The sequence below is a fragment of the Carettochelys insculpta genome, chromosome 14 (genome assembly GCF_033958435.1).
Source record: "Carettochelys insculpta isolate YL-2023 chromosome 14, ASM3395843v1, whole genome shotgun sequence".
In the NCBI taxonomy this organism is placed as follows: domain Eukaryota; kingdom Metazoa; phylum Chordata; order Testudines; family Carettochelyidae; genus Carettochelys; species Carettochelys insculpta.
Window position 1 is genome coordinate 16,325,376 of NC_134150.1, and position 18,169 is coordinate 16,343,544.

Sequence of the window (18,169 nt, forward strand, 5' to 3'; positions counted from 1 at the left end):
AAAAAGTATCACCAGGACTTGGGATGTAGAGGTCATAAAATCAAATTTCAACACTCCCCAGTCCTCAGAAAAGTTGCTGACCCCTGTATTAGACGATCATGAGAAAGGGCCTTTCCATGAATGTTTATTGATCTCTCTTGGCAAAGATAAACTTCCAGGTATTCCACATTCTTATTCAAATCATGTCGTATTACCCCATCTATAAATCACACAGCCATCGGTAATGTAACAGCAGAGAACAGTATGGCAGAAAATTTAAAATATCCAGGAAAGTCAGCTGTCTCAGAGTGAGAAGAAATCTTCTCTGGTCTCAGAGTCCTACTAAGCAACTATATTAATAATGGTAAGCAGTACCTAGGGTGACCATCCATCCTGTTTTCCCCAGAACAGTCCCTTATTTAAGCTGCCTCATCGGTGTACTGACCTTTTAAAAGAAAATGTGCAAATTGTTCCATATTTTGCCGGGCTCCTGTTCTCCAGCACCCTGTGTCTCAGGGCAGAAGCTCCCACTTCCAAGGAGCTCCTCCACTGAGTGGCTGCTCTATTCCCTGACATCCCATAATGGCATCCCCCACTGCCAGCGAGCTCCATCATGGGGTGGCTGCCTTGTTCCCCAGCACAACAGCCCCTGTTGCAGGGCAGCTGCTGCATTCCCTGCCCCCTCAGGAGGTTAAGGAGCCCCCATCCTCCTCCTCCGATCATTGGGAGGCTGCAGAGCCCCCATTCCTGGTGCCTTATCATGGGGCAGCTGCCCTATGGCCAACAACCCTGACATGGAATAGCAGGCCCCATCCCTGGAGGCCAGTGTCCCGTATTTGCCACAGGGCAATGTGGCCACCCTAGCAATACTAGAACTAATATTACTAACCTAATTCATAGTCCTGACACCAGCACAAGAGATGTTTGCAGTAAAAGTTTCCTTAGTGACCCACGGCCAATTACAGATATCTAAGTTTTCCTATCTCATCCAGGCTCTCAACAAATCTGGACTTCCTCCTCCAAGCACCTCTGAAGTCTGCTTCCATCCTGACTGTTTAAATCTTTGTCAAAATTTGGGCCACCTCTACTCTCAACTGATATACTACCTCTTCTCTAGACTCCACCTCCATCTTATCAACATCTACACAAGACACCTCTGCTACAACTAATTTCCTCTTATGAATAGAACAGAAAGAACTTATAGCAGTTCCCCAACATGAATTTATAGTAATGCCCCTAAGCTTATACTGTATTGTTGAGCTAGTCGCTCCTATACACAAACTCCTTCATTGTTTTTCTTTCCTTCCACATCAAATTCAGGCTCCAAGACCTCCCAAACTGTCTTTTCGTACTCCCTATGCTCATCTTCAGTTAGTAAGGTGATGATCAGAAACACAATCTAAAATCCACTTCCTTGCTTAACAGATCTCCCTGAGTGTACTGAGATGAATTAAAATACACATCTAAGGAAATACCATCCACTTAGGTTAATGAAACTGTCAAAGCTCAAGTTCAAAAGTACCTATGACTGCAACATACTAACAAAGACTATGTCACAATTAAGAATGAATATGCATGTAATTTATTAGGACAAGTCTTATGAAGCAAGGCTATGAGAAATCCAAACCCTGAACAACACAGGTAAACCTATCAAACCCATCGAGAAGATGGCTCTAGGCTTGTGGAAGAATTCTTTCACTGACCTTGCTACAGTCTCTCAAGAAGGCAGATTAACTACAGTAATCCCCTCAGAATGCACAATTGCGAGTTGGGCTTAACTCTCAACAACATGAGTTCAGCACAACTCAAAATCCCGCTCCCCCTGGCCCTGGCTCAACCCTCCCCGCCCCGCCATGTGCAGCCCCAGTTCAAATCCCCGAGGCCCCAGTTCACACACACACACACACACACACACGCACGCCCACCCGCCCGCCCAGCTCCGGCTCACCCCCTGCATGCACCTGGCTCCAGCTCATCCCATCCCCGCTCCAGCTCACCCCTCCCCCAGCACTTGGCTCTGCCTCAGCCCCCACAGGGCCACACCTGGCTCATCTCCACACATCCACTCTTCCTGAAGCCCTAACCCACCTCAGACTTAAGCCCCCTGCCTGCCTCCCACGGCCTCAACCCACTGCGAGGCTTAACCCTCCCCAACTGCTCCACAAACCCCAGGACCTACCTTTCAAAAGGAGCTCCAAGTGCTCCTGTTGCTTCCCCGGCTGCAGAATGTGCATTCCACGGGGGAAAAAAGCTGCCCCCTGACTTACGTGAAATTTGAGTTATGTGAGGATGCATGGGAACACAATCCAATGCATTACTGTACAGTAATGGCAGAACCCCTCCCATCACAGCAGCGCATGCCTGCACTTTTGCACTACTATAGCAGTTTAAACATAGAGAGAGCCTCAGCTACAGCTGTTCAGGATGCCTTGGAACAGCTAACAGCATTGTTCATATGTAAACAGTGTTTTATCCTGAGAATCCATTTAAAAGTAAAGAAGTACAAAACAACACACACTTACTTTGGCATGACAAACATATGTATCACAAATATACAGAGAAACACAAAACTGGAACAGGCCAAGTAACTCCTCAGTCCAGGGATGGGAATAATGCGATACTGAAACAAAGATAACAATAGTAATTCCAGGGTTATTTTTTGTAATCTAGAATCATAGGGCTGGAAGGAACGACAGGAAGTCAAATCCAGACCAGATTTTAAATCTAGCCTGCCCCAGAAACTTGAAAGTCCCCTTCAAGAACAGAACCTACAATCCTGGGTTTACAAGGCCCATGCTCCAACCACTAAGCTATCCCTCCCCCAGCCTACTGCTTGGTTTTTTTAATTCTACTGATAAACAAATCTACCACAGATTATCTTTGCTCCATTCTATTAAGCCAAGAAAGTGAAGATAAACTAAACGAACAGATAAGGTGTACATTTTAGGTATCACTGAAGACACCACCAGTCCAAATGAATCAATTTCTTTCCAGCTGGTGACAGTTAAATAAATTATTACACAACATATATGTCAACACAGTGTCACAGAAGGTAGACACTAAACTAACCCTTATTATAACAATTGACTGTATGACTTATTTATTTGTATCACAATAGGGTTTGTGGATCTAGTCCTGTACGAGTAGACTGACAACAGTGAAATCTGTCTTCTACCACACAACACACCAGTAGAAAAGGAATTACTACGCAGAAGTGCATTTAACTGACAGCGACCCAAAACTGAACTGAAACCTTAAGGACACTGATAGCAGCTTCAAACAGAGAAGGCCCTTGATGCAAGTTTTACTCTGAGAGAGAGAGAGAGTGAGAGAGAGTGTGTGTGAGACAGAGAGAGAGACCTATTCCTGGTTTTAATGAAAGATCTCAGGTTGGAATGGTTCACTGATGGCTCTGCTTTTTTTGGGGTGAGGGGGCGTAGGTTGTGGGTCCTACTGAGTTCTAGGAAAGGGTGAGTAATAGAATGGCAAAATATTATGCACTTAAGAAGATTTGAGAATCAACCCCGCCTCTATTTAGGCCATGACTCAGGATGATTTAAGTATCAAGGATAACATTACCATTCCTACAGGGTATGTACTGTCCCTACCAAGCATACTGATGTACAGTTTTTACAGACCCCAATTTAGCGGAGTTCAGGAACAATGGACATCCCTCCCATTGTTCCCACAGTCCACTGGGCTCCGTAAAAACATCCCCCACCCACCCACAAAAAACCAAAAAGCAGATGCTGTCACAGCCAGGAGGAGCCACTATCTCCTCCGCTGGAGCCACCCCATGCTCCTCCCACTGGGGCTGGGGCACATACACAGGCAGACTGACACTCGCTATACACTCCACACCCAGTGGGAGGACTGCATGGTGGCTCCGCTGGCGGCCCCTCCAGCCACACACAGCTCAAGGCACCCCGCTGTGTGGCAAGGTGGCTCTAGCCACGTGGTGGTGTGCCTCCAGCTGCATGTGGAAAGGCGCCTCCAGCTGCATGTGGAAAGGCGCCTCCAGCTATGTGGCTGGGTGCCTCCAGGCACACAGAGCAAGGCAGCTCCAGCCACACGTGGCAGGGTGCCTCAAGCCACACTGGCAGAGTTCCAGCCATGCAGCCGGGTCCTGTGGCAGAGGCAGCTCTGGTGAGTGGCAGGGCTTTTATTGTGGGTTTTTTTTTTGGCGGGGGGGGGGAGGGGCTGGGGGAGCCTGGCAGGGGTAGATGGGCAGTAAACCCTCACATTTAACAGACTTTCGGAAATAGCGGACACCCCTCCCCCTCACTGGTCCGTTCAATCGAGGGTTTACTATACAGTGAAAGGATCATGAAAAGCAGAGTCCTATTTGCTACCATGTATGTAAATACACATTTTAAATACCTCTTATCACTTTTTTACAACAAAGATGTTCACACTAATGCCAACCAACTGCCAAAACATCCACGGACTTCAAAGGGCCAAGTCATCCAACACTCTGTTTTATCCAAAACCACCTGAGGCAGCGTGGGATGAAATGGAATGTTGGATAACTGGGGGCTTGGTTAATGGCCCCTGGGGCCAACAGCAGCTCTGCACTCCAGCCGCTGGAGCTCTGCCACAAGCCCTAAGCTGCAGCTGGGGCTCTGCCCCCAGGGCTGGCGGCAGTTCCATGCCCCAGCCACCAGGACTCCATGGCAGCCAGCCCCACAGCAGCTGGCATGCAGCCCCCAGTCTTATAAAAACGGCACCACTACCAGCTCAGTGGGCCAGATAAAAAGGCTCTGTGGGCCAGATTCTGACCCGCGGGCCACATGCTGAACTCCCCTAATCAAGTGGATTTGGATGTGGGCAGCTAGCCCAAGCTAACACCTGTTCCACCAAGTCTACACTGTTATTTTTAGTGTGCTCATGCAGGGCTAGTGTGTGTCTGTCTTCCCAGATTGGGAAGTATGCTTCCAGCTCCTACGCAGACACAGTCCTTTAACTATAAGTTAGGATAACAAAAACGATATTTAATCTCTTACTAACCTCTTTCTCCAGTCCCGATTCTACAAAAAATAGTGAGAATCCACAGAAATCATCTGATTTATTACACCATGGTCTGCATTAAAATAAAAATAGGTTTTACAAAATGTATTCAATAAACTAACATAATGTAAAAATCCGAGGTGTCAGGTTGGATTCCAGGGTTCACATAGCCAATGGCTTGTTTATTGTGGCATAATGTTTTTCTGACCAGCTGGCAAAGTACTCTAAGAGCCTTTACATTTCATCTATTGGCTCTCATGGTGTTGCATCAGTTTAGACATGCCTTTGGTAGTACAGTCATCAGTACAAAAGGAATTCAAGTCTGAAACCTTCCAGGCTGTGTATTCTGTCAAATACCTGCCATCTACTGGAGTTGACTGAAGTACAACTATATCAGGTTTGCTATAACTAAGTAGGAAGGGATGGATGGTTCCCTCCCAAATGAAATGATTCTGATGGTATAAATCACAGGAATTTCCAAGCTATAATTCTTTCTAAAAGATATAAAATACATAGCTAATCCACTTTTCACAGAAAGGCTACATCTACACAAGTGGGGTTTTCTGACATAAATGGGCTTTTGCCAGAAAAACCCATGAGCATCTTCACACAAAATGTGCTTTGTTGACAAACCCCGACACATCTGTCAGCAGCATTGTCTCTCTTCACGTTCAAGTGTAACGCCTTTGTCAACAGTTTCTGTCGACAAAAAGCCACGTGGACAGGGCTTATGGGTCATCAGGTAGCCCTGTTTGCTGAGCTTCCAGTTGGCCATTCTATCGAGAAAATGGCCGGGCAGTCTGGCCACTCTCTGTTGACAGAGTGGATTGCTCTTTTGATCCACTTTTGGGTGTGGACGTGATCTGCTCATACAGAAGTTTTGCTGGAAGATCTCTTCTGACAGATACTTCTGTTGGCACATCGCTGTAGTGTGGACATAGCCATACACTTTACCAACTGCTGTGCCTGTTAACAGCACTGATACTCCATGTAGCCTCAGTGACCCAGCCATGAGAGTCATATCCCTGCCGCGCCCCCAGCAGTAACCCATGTGCTTCTGACTTCTGCCTCCATGTGTGCTCCACTGCCTCACCCTCTGAACTTCCCACTCCCCCTGGGACCTGTATTCAGTCCAGTACTTTAAAAAGTTCTGGGAGATGCCTAGAATGTGGAATGTGCTACCACAGATAAAGTGCAGTACTGAATAAATGTATTGCACATTATCTGTGTTCAGTCCAATTTCTTGTTTTCTCACAAGTGAACTTTCTTCTCTCATCTGAAAATTCCACAATGGAACTATGTTATTAAGCTGTGCTTTAACTCAGGAAGGTTCCCACTGGACTCAAGTTACAAACAAGGAAAAAGACACACAAGCAGTCAGAGTTACTTTTAAAAGCTACAAAAACAATAAAAAAATTACATACTTAGTGGAACTGAGCCCCTCAATGGTCGACATCATTTCATCATAAGTATCTTCTTCTGTCCTTCCCTTCTGAGATGTATTTCTAAATATACAGATAGAAAGACACACAAGCTATTAAGCAAACACACAAGTTATTAAGCATCAAATCATGTCTTATAAATATGATACATCTCTACTCAGACTTCCCAAACATGCCACAAAATATATGCAGTGTAGTTGTCAAGTATAGCCAGTTATTTATCAGTCCCTTAACTATAATAAATATCCTCAAAATACATCAAAATAACAATCCCCACACTAAACCCAAGAAACTATTTAAACAAATCTAAATAATTCCAAAATTTTATTACAGACTTAATCCAAATGGAAGTATTATCAAAGCAAAATACAATTACATTATATCAATTTTCTGAAAAATATCAAAACTTTTTTTAAAACTCTTGGAAATATTCTCAATTACTGGGAAGTCAGTGAGGAACTACTAGCTCTTCAGGGGTCCAAAGTGAAAGAACAAGTATAGAAGTAAAAGGAGAAAGGAGGAACTCATTTATAGTTATCAAGTGGAGAGGGACATAACTGTTCTTATCTAGATCCATGAAGACTAACACAGGGAGAGACACATCTAATGTGATATGAAGAGCTCTGAGCAAATTAGCAATGATCAAATTAATCATTCAAGACAAAAGTCATTTTGAAGGCAGACTTGGTTTGGCTGGTAATTCTTGTGAGACATTAGCTGTGATATCATGATATGCATCATTCAGAAAGAGTCAGCTCGAACTCAATAAAGCATAAATGCAGGTAAGAAACATCTTGCAATTAAACACAGTATTTAAAACCTGGATTTTACAAATTGTTCTGCTGAAGATGAATTATGGGGCCTGTCTCAGACACTAGGTCATCTTGAACGATGCATCATGCAAACTGGAGACCACGACAACACCTTCCTTTAACAGAGTACATACAAAGATACAACCAAAGATTGCTATTGAGAATCACAAACACAAGGTGTAGAATGACTGCCTGGAAAAATTCTATATATGGAAAAATATATAGAATTACTGTTACTTAAAGGTTGTGGGACTGCGTCTACAATATGAGATAAATTCCAAGGCAGTTAGCTCGATATTTATCACCTGACCATCTTCACTGTAAACACCATTAGCTCAAATTAGGGAGCACTAGTATCGATACCACAATATCATTGGTACCTGATGAGTGTAGCATCAACCTCAAATTCAGAATTTCAGTTAAAAGCCAGTGTAGAAGCATCACATCCTAAAATCAAATTTGTTACCCTCCAGAGGTGTCCTGTATGTAACCCACAATGCCTCTCAGTGCTCCACTCTGGTCGCTGCCCTCCAGCTGTGCAGGAGTTAGGTAACAGGAAGACCATGAATTTTAAATTGGGACTAGGAAGCCTGTGACTGGGGGCTCATGTTTGTATGAGAGCCTGAGAAATGTCTTCCCTTCTTTGTCATTAGCACTGTGAGTGCTTCCACTTATTACAAATACCCCCTGAATGGAGTTCGTGGCTCTGTCTCTACACTTGGTATTTTTTTCTGCACTGCCTGGCACCACCCATTGCCCTGCTGCACCACGTGGCAGTGAGGATGTTGTGTGGGTCATACTTGCATAAGAGGACGAGAAACTTCTTCTCGGTGGTTTACATTTGTGCACAAATCCCCTCCTTCCCCCACAGGTACCACACAGTCAGGGTCTTTCCCATGCTCGGCCATATCACGTGAGTAGCCCCTGACCCAATAAAAGGATGTGCCTGCCATTCTGTGCTGACCATGCTGCCAGGCAACACCATGTCCTGGCTTGCGCATGGTTAGGGCTCCAAGGGCAGGAAAGATTTTGGGGGCTTGCTGGTGCTGGGGGCCCGTGGGGGGGAAGTCTCCCCCAGCAGCTAAGATATTTGGGTGGGACTACTTCAACTGCCCCACACCCCGCCAAAAATACTTTCGGGGCCTTTCTTCTCCCAGGTGGAAGTCTCCCCCAGTGGCTAAGATATTTGGGGGGATTACTTCAACTGGCGCCCCGATGAACCCCCCCCCATGCCCCTAGCAATGGACCTGTGGGGATTGCTGCCACCAACAGCTAAGATATTCAGGAGCTTTACTATCATCTCTTTCTTCAAGTTTTTCAGGGTCCCTGTGTTATTTTCAGGGATCAGATGCAATCACAGGAGGGGTGACAGTCAGCGGATGGCCAGTTGAGAACACTGCTAAGCACAGAAGCCTTATAATGCACTGGAAGGCCAAATACCCTCCCCTCAGCAACTCTCTTTTTTCAAAAACTTTCCTATCTTCTTTTTCTTCACGCTTTCCAGGGTCCCTGTGTTATTTTCAGGGATCAGATGCAATCACAGGAAGAGGGACAGTCAGTGGATGGCGAGTTGAGAATTCAGGTACCGAAGAAAGAGATTTCTGTTAACTTTGCCATCTCTGTGGATGCCCAACTTTTCCTCCTTTCCGATGGAAAAAATGGATGTTTGCTTAACGTGGGAGGGGAATGAGGAAAATGCAAAGTGGAAAGGTGATGTCAACACCAGCGAACACACCCAGAATGCTACAGGGAAGAGGGAACTGTAGGATAGATTCCCACAATGCACTACTGCAACAGTCAATGTTTGCCAACTGTGTGTGGCAGCAATAAGTCAACTCTGTGAGGAGCACGTGGGGAGGTGAGGATTGTCAAAATCAAATTTATAAATTCCAGAGTTACAAAATCAATCTTAATAAATTCAGTCTTATCTTGTAGTGTAGACGAAGCTTGGGATGATTATGTCACACCAGAACAGCAATCGCACAACTAGTAGGGAACAAGTAAACTATGCAGAGTTCAAAACTAACTATAGGATGTGCAGGATCATATGACCACTGCATTTGCATTCAATAAATTCTTCTGTAATTTAAAACTGAAGTTATTCTTCAATGATGATCCAGTATTCTTCTTGCTAAACAGAAGCAGGTGCTGTGCATCTGAAACTGATCTAGAGTGTAAGCTCTCTGGGGCAGGTGCTGTTTTACCACCTCTTTATATTGTACCTATGACAATAAGTAAGCTTCCCAATCTAGAGCTAGTTGGTATTTTATTTGCTTAAATCAAGTTACCTGATTACAGTACGGCAAATTGTAATAATGATGCTGAACTTACCTATCTGAAGTCTTTTGACGACCTGTAGAATTCAAAGGTATTTCCTAAACAAGAAGATTTGAGAGTCAATTATACAACTCATATACTAGGAAAAATATTCACGTCTGGTCAGAGAAAACTACTTAGACACAGTGATGCAACACAAGAAGGTGGAACTGATAACTCATGCTGCAGCTCTTTGTTCCCTAGCAGGCAAGACCACCCAGGGAAGCTGGAATGGTATGTAGAGCATTACACAGTATTTGATTAGCATACAAATACAGGATGCATGTCTTTCATTTTCTTTTCAGAGCTAGGATATCAATGGTTCAAACACCATACCACAACTTGGTATTATATAAACAGTGAGGGGGAAAGAGAGGAGGATACAGAGTTAGAGATACTACCCGTCAGAGGAGACATTAAAGTGAGCTCTCTCTTGGGTGTAGAGGGTCCTCAGGGTGAAAGTCAAAATCCAAAAAGGACAGATAATAAGAGATGCACTGGAGACATCATCATCTTTCTCAGGAAGATGGCTTTAATGGTTGATTCATTTACTTGCAGTCAGTGGATGACCAGGGCCCCCATTCAGCAAAGCACTTAAGCAATCAATTAAAATGAATCTAGACATCAACAGAATTTACATGGGTGCTGAAGTTAGGCATGGCCTTGATTACTATGCAGAATTGGAACCTAAATTGCTACCTTTAACACCCTCTTTGAAAGTCCAGGAGTATGAAAATAGATTATGTTTTATTCTTCACGTTAGCACTGTCAAGCTAATTAAGGTTCCCATTTGGAAAAGCAGTAGTTGCCTCCTCCAGATGCTCCAGAAACTGAAGCTGGTACAGGCTGCAGGAATCCTCTTGTTACGCAATTATCATTCCATTCAACCTGCGCTCTGTTATCTGCATTGGCCCACTCATTTCTATTGATTTTATGGTGGGATTATATGACCACTGGTGTGTATGTTGCCTTCCTCCTTCCTGTCTATATTCATGTTTTGTTTTCTAGTGCCCTCTCCCCAGACTCAGTGTTTCTATTGCTGCTTAAGCTTTGTGTGTTCATAGTACTGGGTGTCCCCTGTTGCCATAATGTTATTCACTGATGTACCTCACAACAGCATTCCACAAACAACCACCACTGCCGCCACCACCACACACGCACCATGTAGGGCTGGGGGGAGGGAGAGGAATGTCAACCCAACCATCACCTTTCTTTGCCTCACACTTGGAGTTGATGATTCACTGCTCATGCTTTCTCTGTGGTTCAGGTGGGCGAAGGGCCTAGCTGCTCCCCAGGACTCCAAATAGCGCGTCATACGGACAGAGGCTCGCATCTTCAGCCCATCATTCACTCGTGTCTTAGGGAGATGATTCTTCGATGCACACTGTTTAGACTAAAAGTAAGAGAGACATATATTTACACACGAAAACACACTGCTCCCTGAAGTTCTGTTCGATTTGTACTTTAGAGCCACACAACTACAGACCTTGCTCTCCAGGGATATATGGGTTATGTTTACATAGCACCCCCCTTTTGAAATGGGGATGCTAATGAGACACTTTGGGATATGCTAATGAAGTGCTGCAATGAATATGTAGGACCTCATTAGCATAATGGCAGCCGCAGCACTTCAAAAGTGCTGCTTTTGATTGCGTGCAGCTTGTCTACATGGAGTCCTTTTCGAAAGGACCCCAGACACTTCAAAATACCCTTATTCCTATAACCCTTTTGAAAGGGGGGTGCTAGTGTAGACACAGCCCTTGAGCGCCATCCTTGATTCTGCAGTCTCTGTCTCAACTCTAGTTTAAGCAAATCATCATCAACTAAATTGCCTTAGCAGCTCTTGGATGACTCCTGTTTGAAAAACTGCTCTTATTCAACCTCCCAGCTTTCTGGACCATGTGTCTCATCACAAAACATTGCAGAGCCTTGCAGACAGACGAAGCATTTTCCCACTGTCAGAGGAAAGTCACCAGCAGGTAAAGACTGTAAGCAGGAGGTCTTGAATACATGACAGACAGTGACCCACACAATGTTTGGGAAGAAACTGGACAGAGTTCTACAAAGTTCAGCCCTGGATTGCAACAGAGATGAGGTCCTTCTGCCACAGATGTACACAAAAAGAAGATAAAAGCCTTATAACATCCCTTCATGTAATCAAAAGTGGCTGAAACATTAGGAATAACTGGATAATAGAAATATCAGATCTTAGATAGCATCTTGATGAATATTCTTACAATTTAGACATGTCCAGGAATGCAAGGGCCAGTTTAAGAGAGGTACAGGAAATGCCAATGATGAGTACACACACATCATAGTGTGCCAGGAAAAATCTAATCACAGAAGAGTATAAGGCATCCAAATCAACTGCACTTCTTGGTAGTATCCAGTCTGTAATTTAGAACAGCTAAATAAGAACATTTGATTTGTTTTCCGCTAGCTGTTTTTTCTTTCCATTACTTGGATACTTGGATTTAAAGGGAATTACATGGCCTCAAAGTACCTGATTATGGGGCGATAAAAACCTGTATTCTGCTTCATGTCAGTGAGCTTTTTCATGGGTAACTTGGGCTACATCTACACTAAAGGTTTTTCAAAAAAACCCTGTGGAGTGACTACACACAAAACATGTTCTTTCGATATTACATAGAAAGAATGCAGCACTTTTTCCTGTGGCAGCCTTCTGCTCCTGTATGAAGAACAATCTTTTAAAAAAAAAAAAAAAGTGTGTAGATGCTCCAGGGTCCCTTTTTTTTGAAAGAGGAATCCTCTATGGCACTGGCCAGCTGGAGCTGGGAAATACCCTGGCCAGAGCTGGGAGCCCCAGAAACCCTGTGGCAGGAAGCTGAGCGCATGGTGGCAGCAAGGAGCTGAGCTGCTCACCACCATGCCCTCACACCCACCACGGTTCTCAGCTCAACCATAAGATGCAGGTTACCCAACCCTAGGGTGCATACAGATTTCAGCTGAGTTGGAGGAATGAGGGACAGAAAAGAGGACAAGTAACCAGAACAGAGGCACCTAAAAATAAACAGCAGGAGGTTGGGGTGCGGATAAGAAAGAAGTTCACTGCTAGCAGGTTTAGAGTTTCTAATGGATGCCCTAAGTGTCTGCAGATTCATGTCTAGATTTTCATTTTTCTAAACTCTATTGGTTAAATGAGAATTTAATAGCAACTGCAGCACCTCAGTATGTTCCCCACCCCTCTACTCTCTGATTTGCTCACCTTGATCTTTTTTTTTCTGATTTGTCAACCTTGATTACTGTTTTTGGTTTTCTGTGCCTTAAATATCGAGTCTGTTCTGGTCTGGCTATGGTCTGAAGAAGTGGGTCTGTCCCACGAAAGCTCACCTAATAAATTATTTTTTTAGTCTTTAAAGTGCTATTTTACTGCTTTTTTGTTTTGATATATAGACTAGCACAGCTTTCTCTCTGTTACTACTCAGTATGTTCAGTGTTTGAAGACTGGCCTCCAAGGTCTATTGTTCCAGTATACAGAAATGAGTGAGTTATATGCCATGGTTATAGAAAGCATCCTACATAGGATGCCTAAACCAGGGGTCGTCAACCTGCAGCTCTTGAGCCACCTGTGGCTCTTTGATCAACGAAATGCAGCTCCTACTCAGAGCCGCATACCGGGACTGCTTACTACTGCTCTGCACATGTGCCCCAGCACCTTGAAGGAGAAGCACACGGCAGTGGCTCCAGTGAGGCCCAGGCATTGGGTTAGAGCAGGGGGGTGATGGGTGTAAAGGGTCAGAGCAGGGGTTCTGGGGGTGCCTGTCTCTGGCAGGTGGATTGCGGGTTTGGGTTAAAGCACAGAGGGGGACTGAGTGTGCCTGGCTCGGGGGAGCCGGCGCACTGAGACACATTATATATTAATGTTAGATAGATCAATCAACTGATCGATCAATCATTCAACTGAATATGTGTCTCTTTGCACCTCTATCCACTGCTATTTTGGCTTCATCTCTAACTGGTTTGTCCCCCCGGTCTAAACAAAACAACATCGCAGATAGCCCAGTCTTCTTAAGAGCCTACCTGAGCCCACTGAACTACTTTAAGGAGAACATAAGAACAGCCAGAGCTGGGTTTTGACAGGAACTAAACTTTCCTAGGGCCAGGCCCTCAAAGAAAGAAGGTCAGTAGTACCAGTCAACATGGTCTGTGTAAAGAAAACAATACAGAAACTGAGCTCCAGGCATATCACTTCCATAAGTAAAACTTCAAATGCTCACTCACAGTCATCCATGCATACTGGCAAGGAACAATTTGCTACCCTGTTGCTTCTGCAGTGCTGAGCCAGTGCTGGCTGCACTAGTATAGCCAGGGAAAATCAGAAAGGACACATCAGCCACATTCAAGGAACGCAATGAAATAGAGGAACTGCGGGACTCCACTGCAATGAACTTCACCAGCCAAGTTCTCAATGAGACAGAGCACAGCCCCAGCTCAGATGATATTTCAGGAGTGCCCCAGAGTCTTTTTTTGCTTTTCATTCTAAAACTCTCAAACCTGTTACATAACTGTTACATAACCAGTTGAGATAATGCAATATGGGGAAAAATTTAGATTCGTCCCTTTCTTTTGTTTGTAATGCTAACACTTCACCCCGAAAAGGGATAATAATGATTCAGAGTGAATGGTTTGAACTGTTGAGGAAGGACTGATGGTGAAGAAGCCCCAGTCTGGCACTAATCCAAACATTAAGCACATTAGAGAACACTTTCAGATGTGGATGTATTTTCCATTTCTGGCATAAGAGGAGGATTGAGGAAGACTTCAAGGAAGAGAGAGGATCTCTGAGCTGGACAGACATTCTCAGGTGTTAACAGTATGCATGTGTGACCATCACACACAAACATCCATTACTGGGAACAGCAGTAATAAATTAATGTTTCACATTAAGTTTTTACTGAGGCACATATGGTGAAGCTATTAGTATGCCCTACACTAAATGCTATTTAAAACAAGTTTTCCTTCAGAGAGAGTGGGCAGATCAATTTGAAATTATTTACTTAGCGGCATCAGACATTACTGAGGAGCACTTCATGGGAGAGGTTCTCCTTCAAAACTTTCTTTCTTTCTCCATAAACTGGTTTTCATGACACACATGCATCAAATAATAAACAAACATGTTTTGATCCCTCTCCAGTAGCTGGACCATGTAAGACATTATTAAGTCTGCTATTGCCTGTAAAGTAATGAACCTTTACCTCAAGCAGTATGGGCACATGCTTTTACATACAGAGGTCCTACATTCAAACCACACATATGATTCATATGTCTGCCTCCCTCCTCCCATATAAAATATAAAATATATTTTGCTATAGACACATACCCTTGGGTCAATCACCAAGTAGGTTTTGATGTTCATTGCTTTAAGGTATGGGTCTCTAAGATGTCCATTCCCTTCTTCCACCTCATAAGCTTTGCCTAAGTGATTTAGCGTTGCTTCAGTGATGTGCACCCGGCTAGAATGGGGAAAAAGAACAAAGGCCTAAACATTTACAGAAAGGTCAGTTTAAGCAATTCATTTACATTTCAATGCCCACCATTGACATTTCTGTACTTTTCAACAGCTTTGGCAGACAATTCCAGGATCCTGCCAGCAATTCAAAGAACACTACTTATTTGTGATCCTTCATGGTACAGCTACACAATATAACTTTATTTGTCTTGGGTCTTTCATATAATTTGTATCCCAAAACACTTCCTAGCACAAAGTAATATATTTATAGCATGTAAGTAAATAGCAGAGACATAGAGAAATTAAGAGGTGCAAGCAAGGTAGAAGAAATATTGTCAATGAAGTTTTGAAGACTGACAAGACAAACAGACCCAGCCAGGTTGTTCCACATGACAGGAGCTTCAGAGAATACGTGCACAGAAAACAGTAGCGAGATTGTGTGGAGGGATAAGTTCAGTGCTAGAGATGCAGAGGGAATAACAACAAAGCAGACTGGAGGAAAAACACGTAAGAATAACCATCCCTTCACTTATATACCTCTCTGTAGCTGTAGACTCACCCTATTTTATAGATGGACTATTCAAGCAGAGAGAGAGCTAAATAACCTGCACGAGGTCACACTGGGAAGAGGAGGCAGTCAGTGACTTTAAAATGAAATTTGTGAGAGCATTCTGGGGACAGGGCAAGAAAGAGGTTTACCACAGCACCCCATTCCCTTTCCTTGAACACATGCTCACTGGAAGATAATTCAGGCAGGGTCTGAGACCACTGAGACCAGGAGGAAAGGTAGGTAAGTAGGTGGGGGTAGGTCTACACAGTACACTTATTTCAAAATAACGGGTGTTATTCCTGAATTAAAATACATTATTATTTCGAAATAACCAACCTTGCATCTACGTGACACAACCACTATTTCAAAATAATTTTGAAACAGTGGGTGCCCTATGTCAAAATTGGTAAACCACATTTCTTGAGGAATAGCACCTGTTTTGAAATAGGTGCTGTTAAAACAGGGAATAGGGCCTATTTCAAAATAAGGCACAGTGTGTTCACTGGCTCTATTTCAAAATGGGTGCAATGTGTTTAGATGATATATTTAGAAATAGGTAAGTACTACTTTGAAATGCATTTTTGTGTGTAGCAGCGTTATTTTGAAATAAACTATTTCAGATTAGCTTTTCAAAATAGCTTATTTCAGAATAAAGCTGCTGTGTAGCCATACCCTGGGAGTCCATACATGAGAACTGTCTTGCAACAGGGAGGGCTGTACCTTAGCCTCAGAGTGACTGGGGAGGTTTCTTGCACGGTAAATACTCTCAGAGGGGTAGCGGTGTCAGTTTGTAGCTTCACAAAAAATCTGATGAAGTGAGCCTTACCCATGACAGCTCATTACCTAATAAATAAAATTGTTAGTCTTTAAGGTCCTACAAGACTGCCTTTTTTTTTTTTTTTGGAGGCGTTTCTCTTAGATTTACTGGCAACCAGCCTATAAGACTATTTTGTTGCAGTTCTTTCCTCAGCTTTAAGAAGCTCAATGTTCTAAACAGATACTGCAAATAGTTATTATTTCTGTCCAGTAACAATTGTGAAATGTAATACACCTCTCTAAAATTAACAGGGACTTATTCAGAGAGTCAACCATTTAGCAAATTTCTTAGGGGTTTCCAATATACTGGAACCATTCAAATGTAACATTTGCTATATAATATCATTATTCAAAAGTTTCCTCAGCTGCACATAATGATTAACAACATTGGGTTTTTTTAAGCCTACACAATAATTGCAGCACACTTCAGACCTTGAGACAAGCATGTGTTTTCTCACTCACTCAAACTCACATTGTAAAAACAATTACAGTGTCAAAAAGGATATATTATCACTTATAAGATTACGATCATCACATCCCATCTCAGTTCCAGTCTATAAAACTTCTATAAATACACTTACAACCTTCTTTGGTAAAGTGTTTTGTGATTGATAGATGAAAAGTGCTGTTGTTGTTATCATTATAATATACAAACTGCACATTTTATCTTGGGTTTCTAGATCTCTCTAAATAAATGTGCTATTCACACACAGTTTAGCTCATCAATAGAAACACTAAGGCTGCATCTACACTAGGAAGCACATTCAAAAGCGAGGTTGGAAGATGGCCCGCTTTTGAAACAACCAGTAGAGCATCTACACTCACTTTGTGATCCTTCTAAAGTAACATCAAAAGAATAAGGGAGTTCCTTCAGAGTTGATCCTCCATTCCCACGGTGGGAAAAGCAGCCCCCTTTGAAAAGTATTTTGAAAGACAGCAAGTGTAGATGCTCCGCAGGTACCTATTGTGAAAGAGGGGGTCCGCCAGGGCGGCGATCAGCTGGCAGGCAGCAGCATCACTCCCAGCAGGAGTGGAGCTCTATGGCCCCAGCGTCCACTGCATTTAAAGATACAGGCTCCCACAAGCCTCAGACAGGAAGCTGAGAGCGTGCAGGCAGCAGGAAGCCACTCTGCTCTCTAGCTCACCAGCGCCCCCCCCCCCCCCCCCCCCGCAACAGCCAGCCAATCCCTCACCCTTCCCAGACGCATGTCCAGTCACCTGGACCCCTGCCCACCCCAGGGGCTCTCCAAGGACAGTGGGGAGTCCCCCCAGGAGGCGAGCCAGGCCCCGAAACGCCATGCCTCCTCCTGGACAGAGGCCAAACTCTAGGACCTCCTCTCCCTATGGGAGGATGAGGAGGTCCTCCAACAATCCGAGGTCTAGTGCTGCAAAGCCATGGCCTTCGAGTGGCTTGCGAAGGGGCTGATTGGCTGGGGCCACACACCACACCCCAGACCAGGTCCGATCGAAGGTTAAAGAACTGTGGCAGGGGTACTTCAGGGCCCAGGATGCGGCCAGGTGGACGGGGGCAGCCCCCACAAGCTGCCTCTACTACAAGGAGCTTCACCACCTCCTGGGGCTGAAGGAGGCTGGATCCCCCGTCGTCATGCTTGACACAGCCGCGGCCGAGCCAGCGACAGAGGACAAGGAGGACCCAGGACCTGCAGCTAGATGGCAACAGAGGACAAGGAGCACCCAGGACCTGCAGCCAGCACCAAGCACCCACCGACAGCACAGTGGCTCAACCCCTGCCACCCCGCTCCAGCGATGATGAGGT

The 18,169-nt window shown here is 44.2% G+C and overlaps 1 protein-coding gene across 1 annotated transcript in view; it reads right to left on the reverse strand.

Annotated features, from left to right (window-relative positions):
* ADCY7 (adenylate cyclase 7) overlaps positions 1-18,169 on the reverse strand; it is a 71,962-nt gene that overhangs the window by 22,988 nt on the left and 30,805 nt on the right. Inside the window, exons 9-14 of the mRNA XM_075008900.1 lie at positions 14,898-15,030; positions 10,764-10,949; positions 9,572-9,615; positions 6,411-6,491; positions 4,987-5,059; positions 2,502-2,599 (exon numbers count right to left, since the gene is read on the reverse strand). Coding sequence (XP_074865001.1) covers positions 2,502-2,599; positions 4,987-5,059; positions 6,411-6,491; positions 9,572-9,615; positions 10,764-10,949; positions 14,898-15,030 — 615 coding nt within the window. The remainder of the gene's footprint in view (positions 1-2,501; positions 2,600-4,986; positions 5,060-6,410; positions 6,492-9,571; positions 9,616-10,763; positions 10,950-14,897; positions 15,031-18,169) is intronic.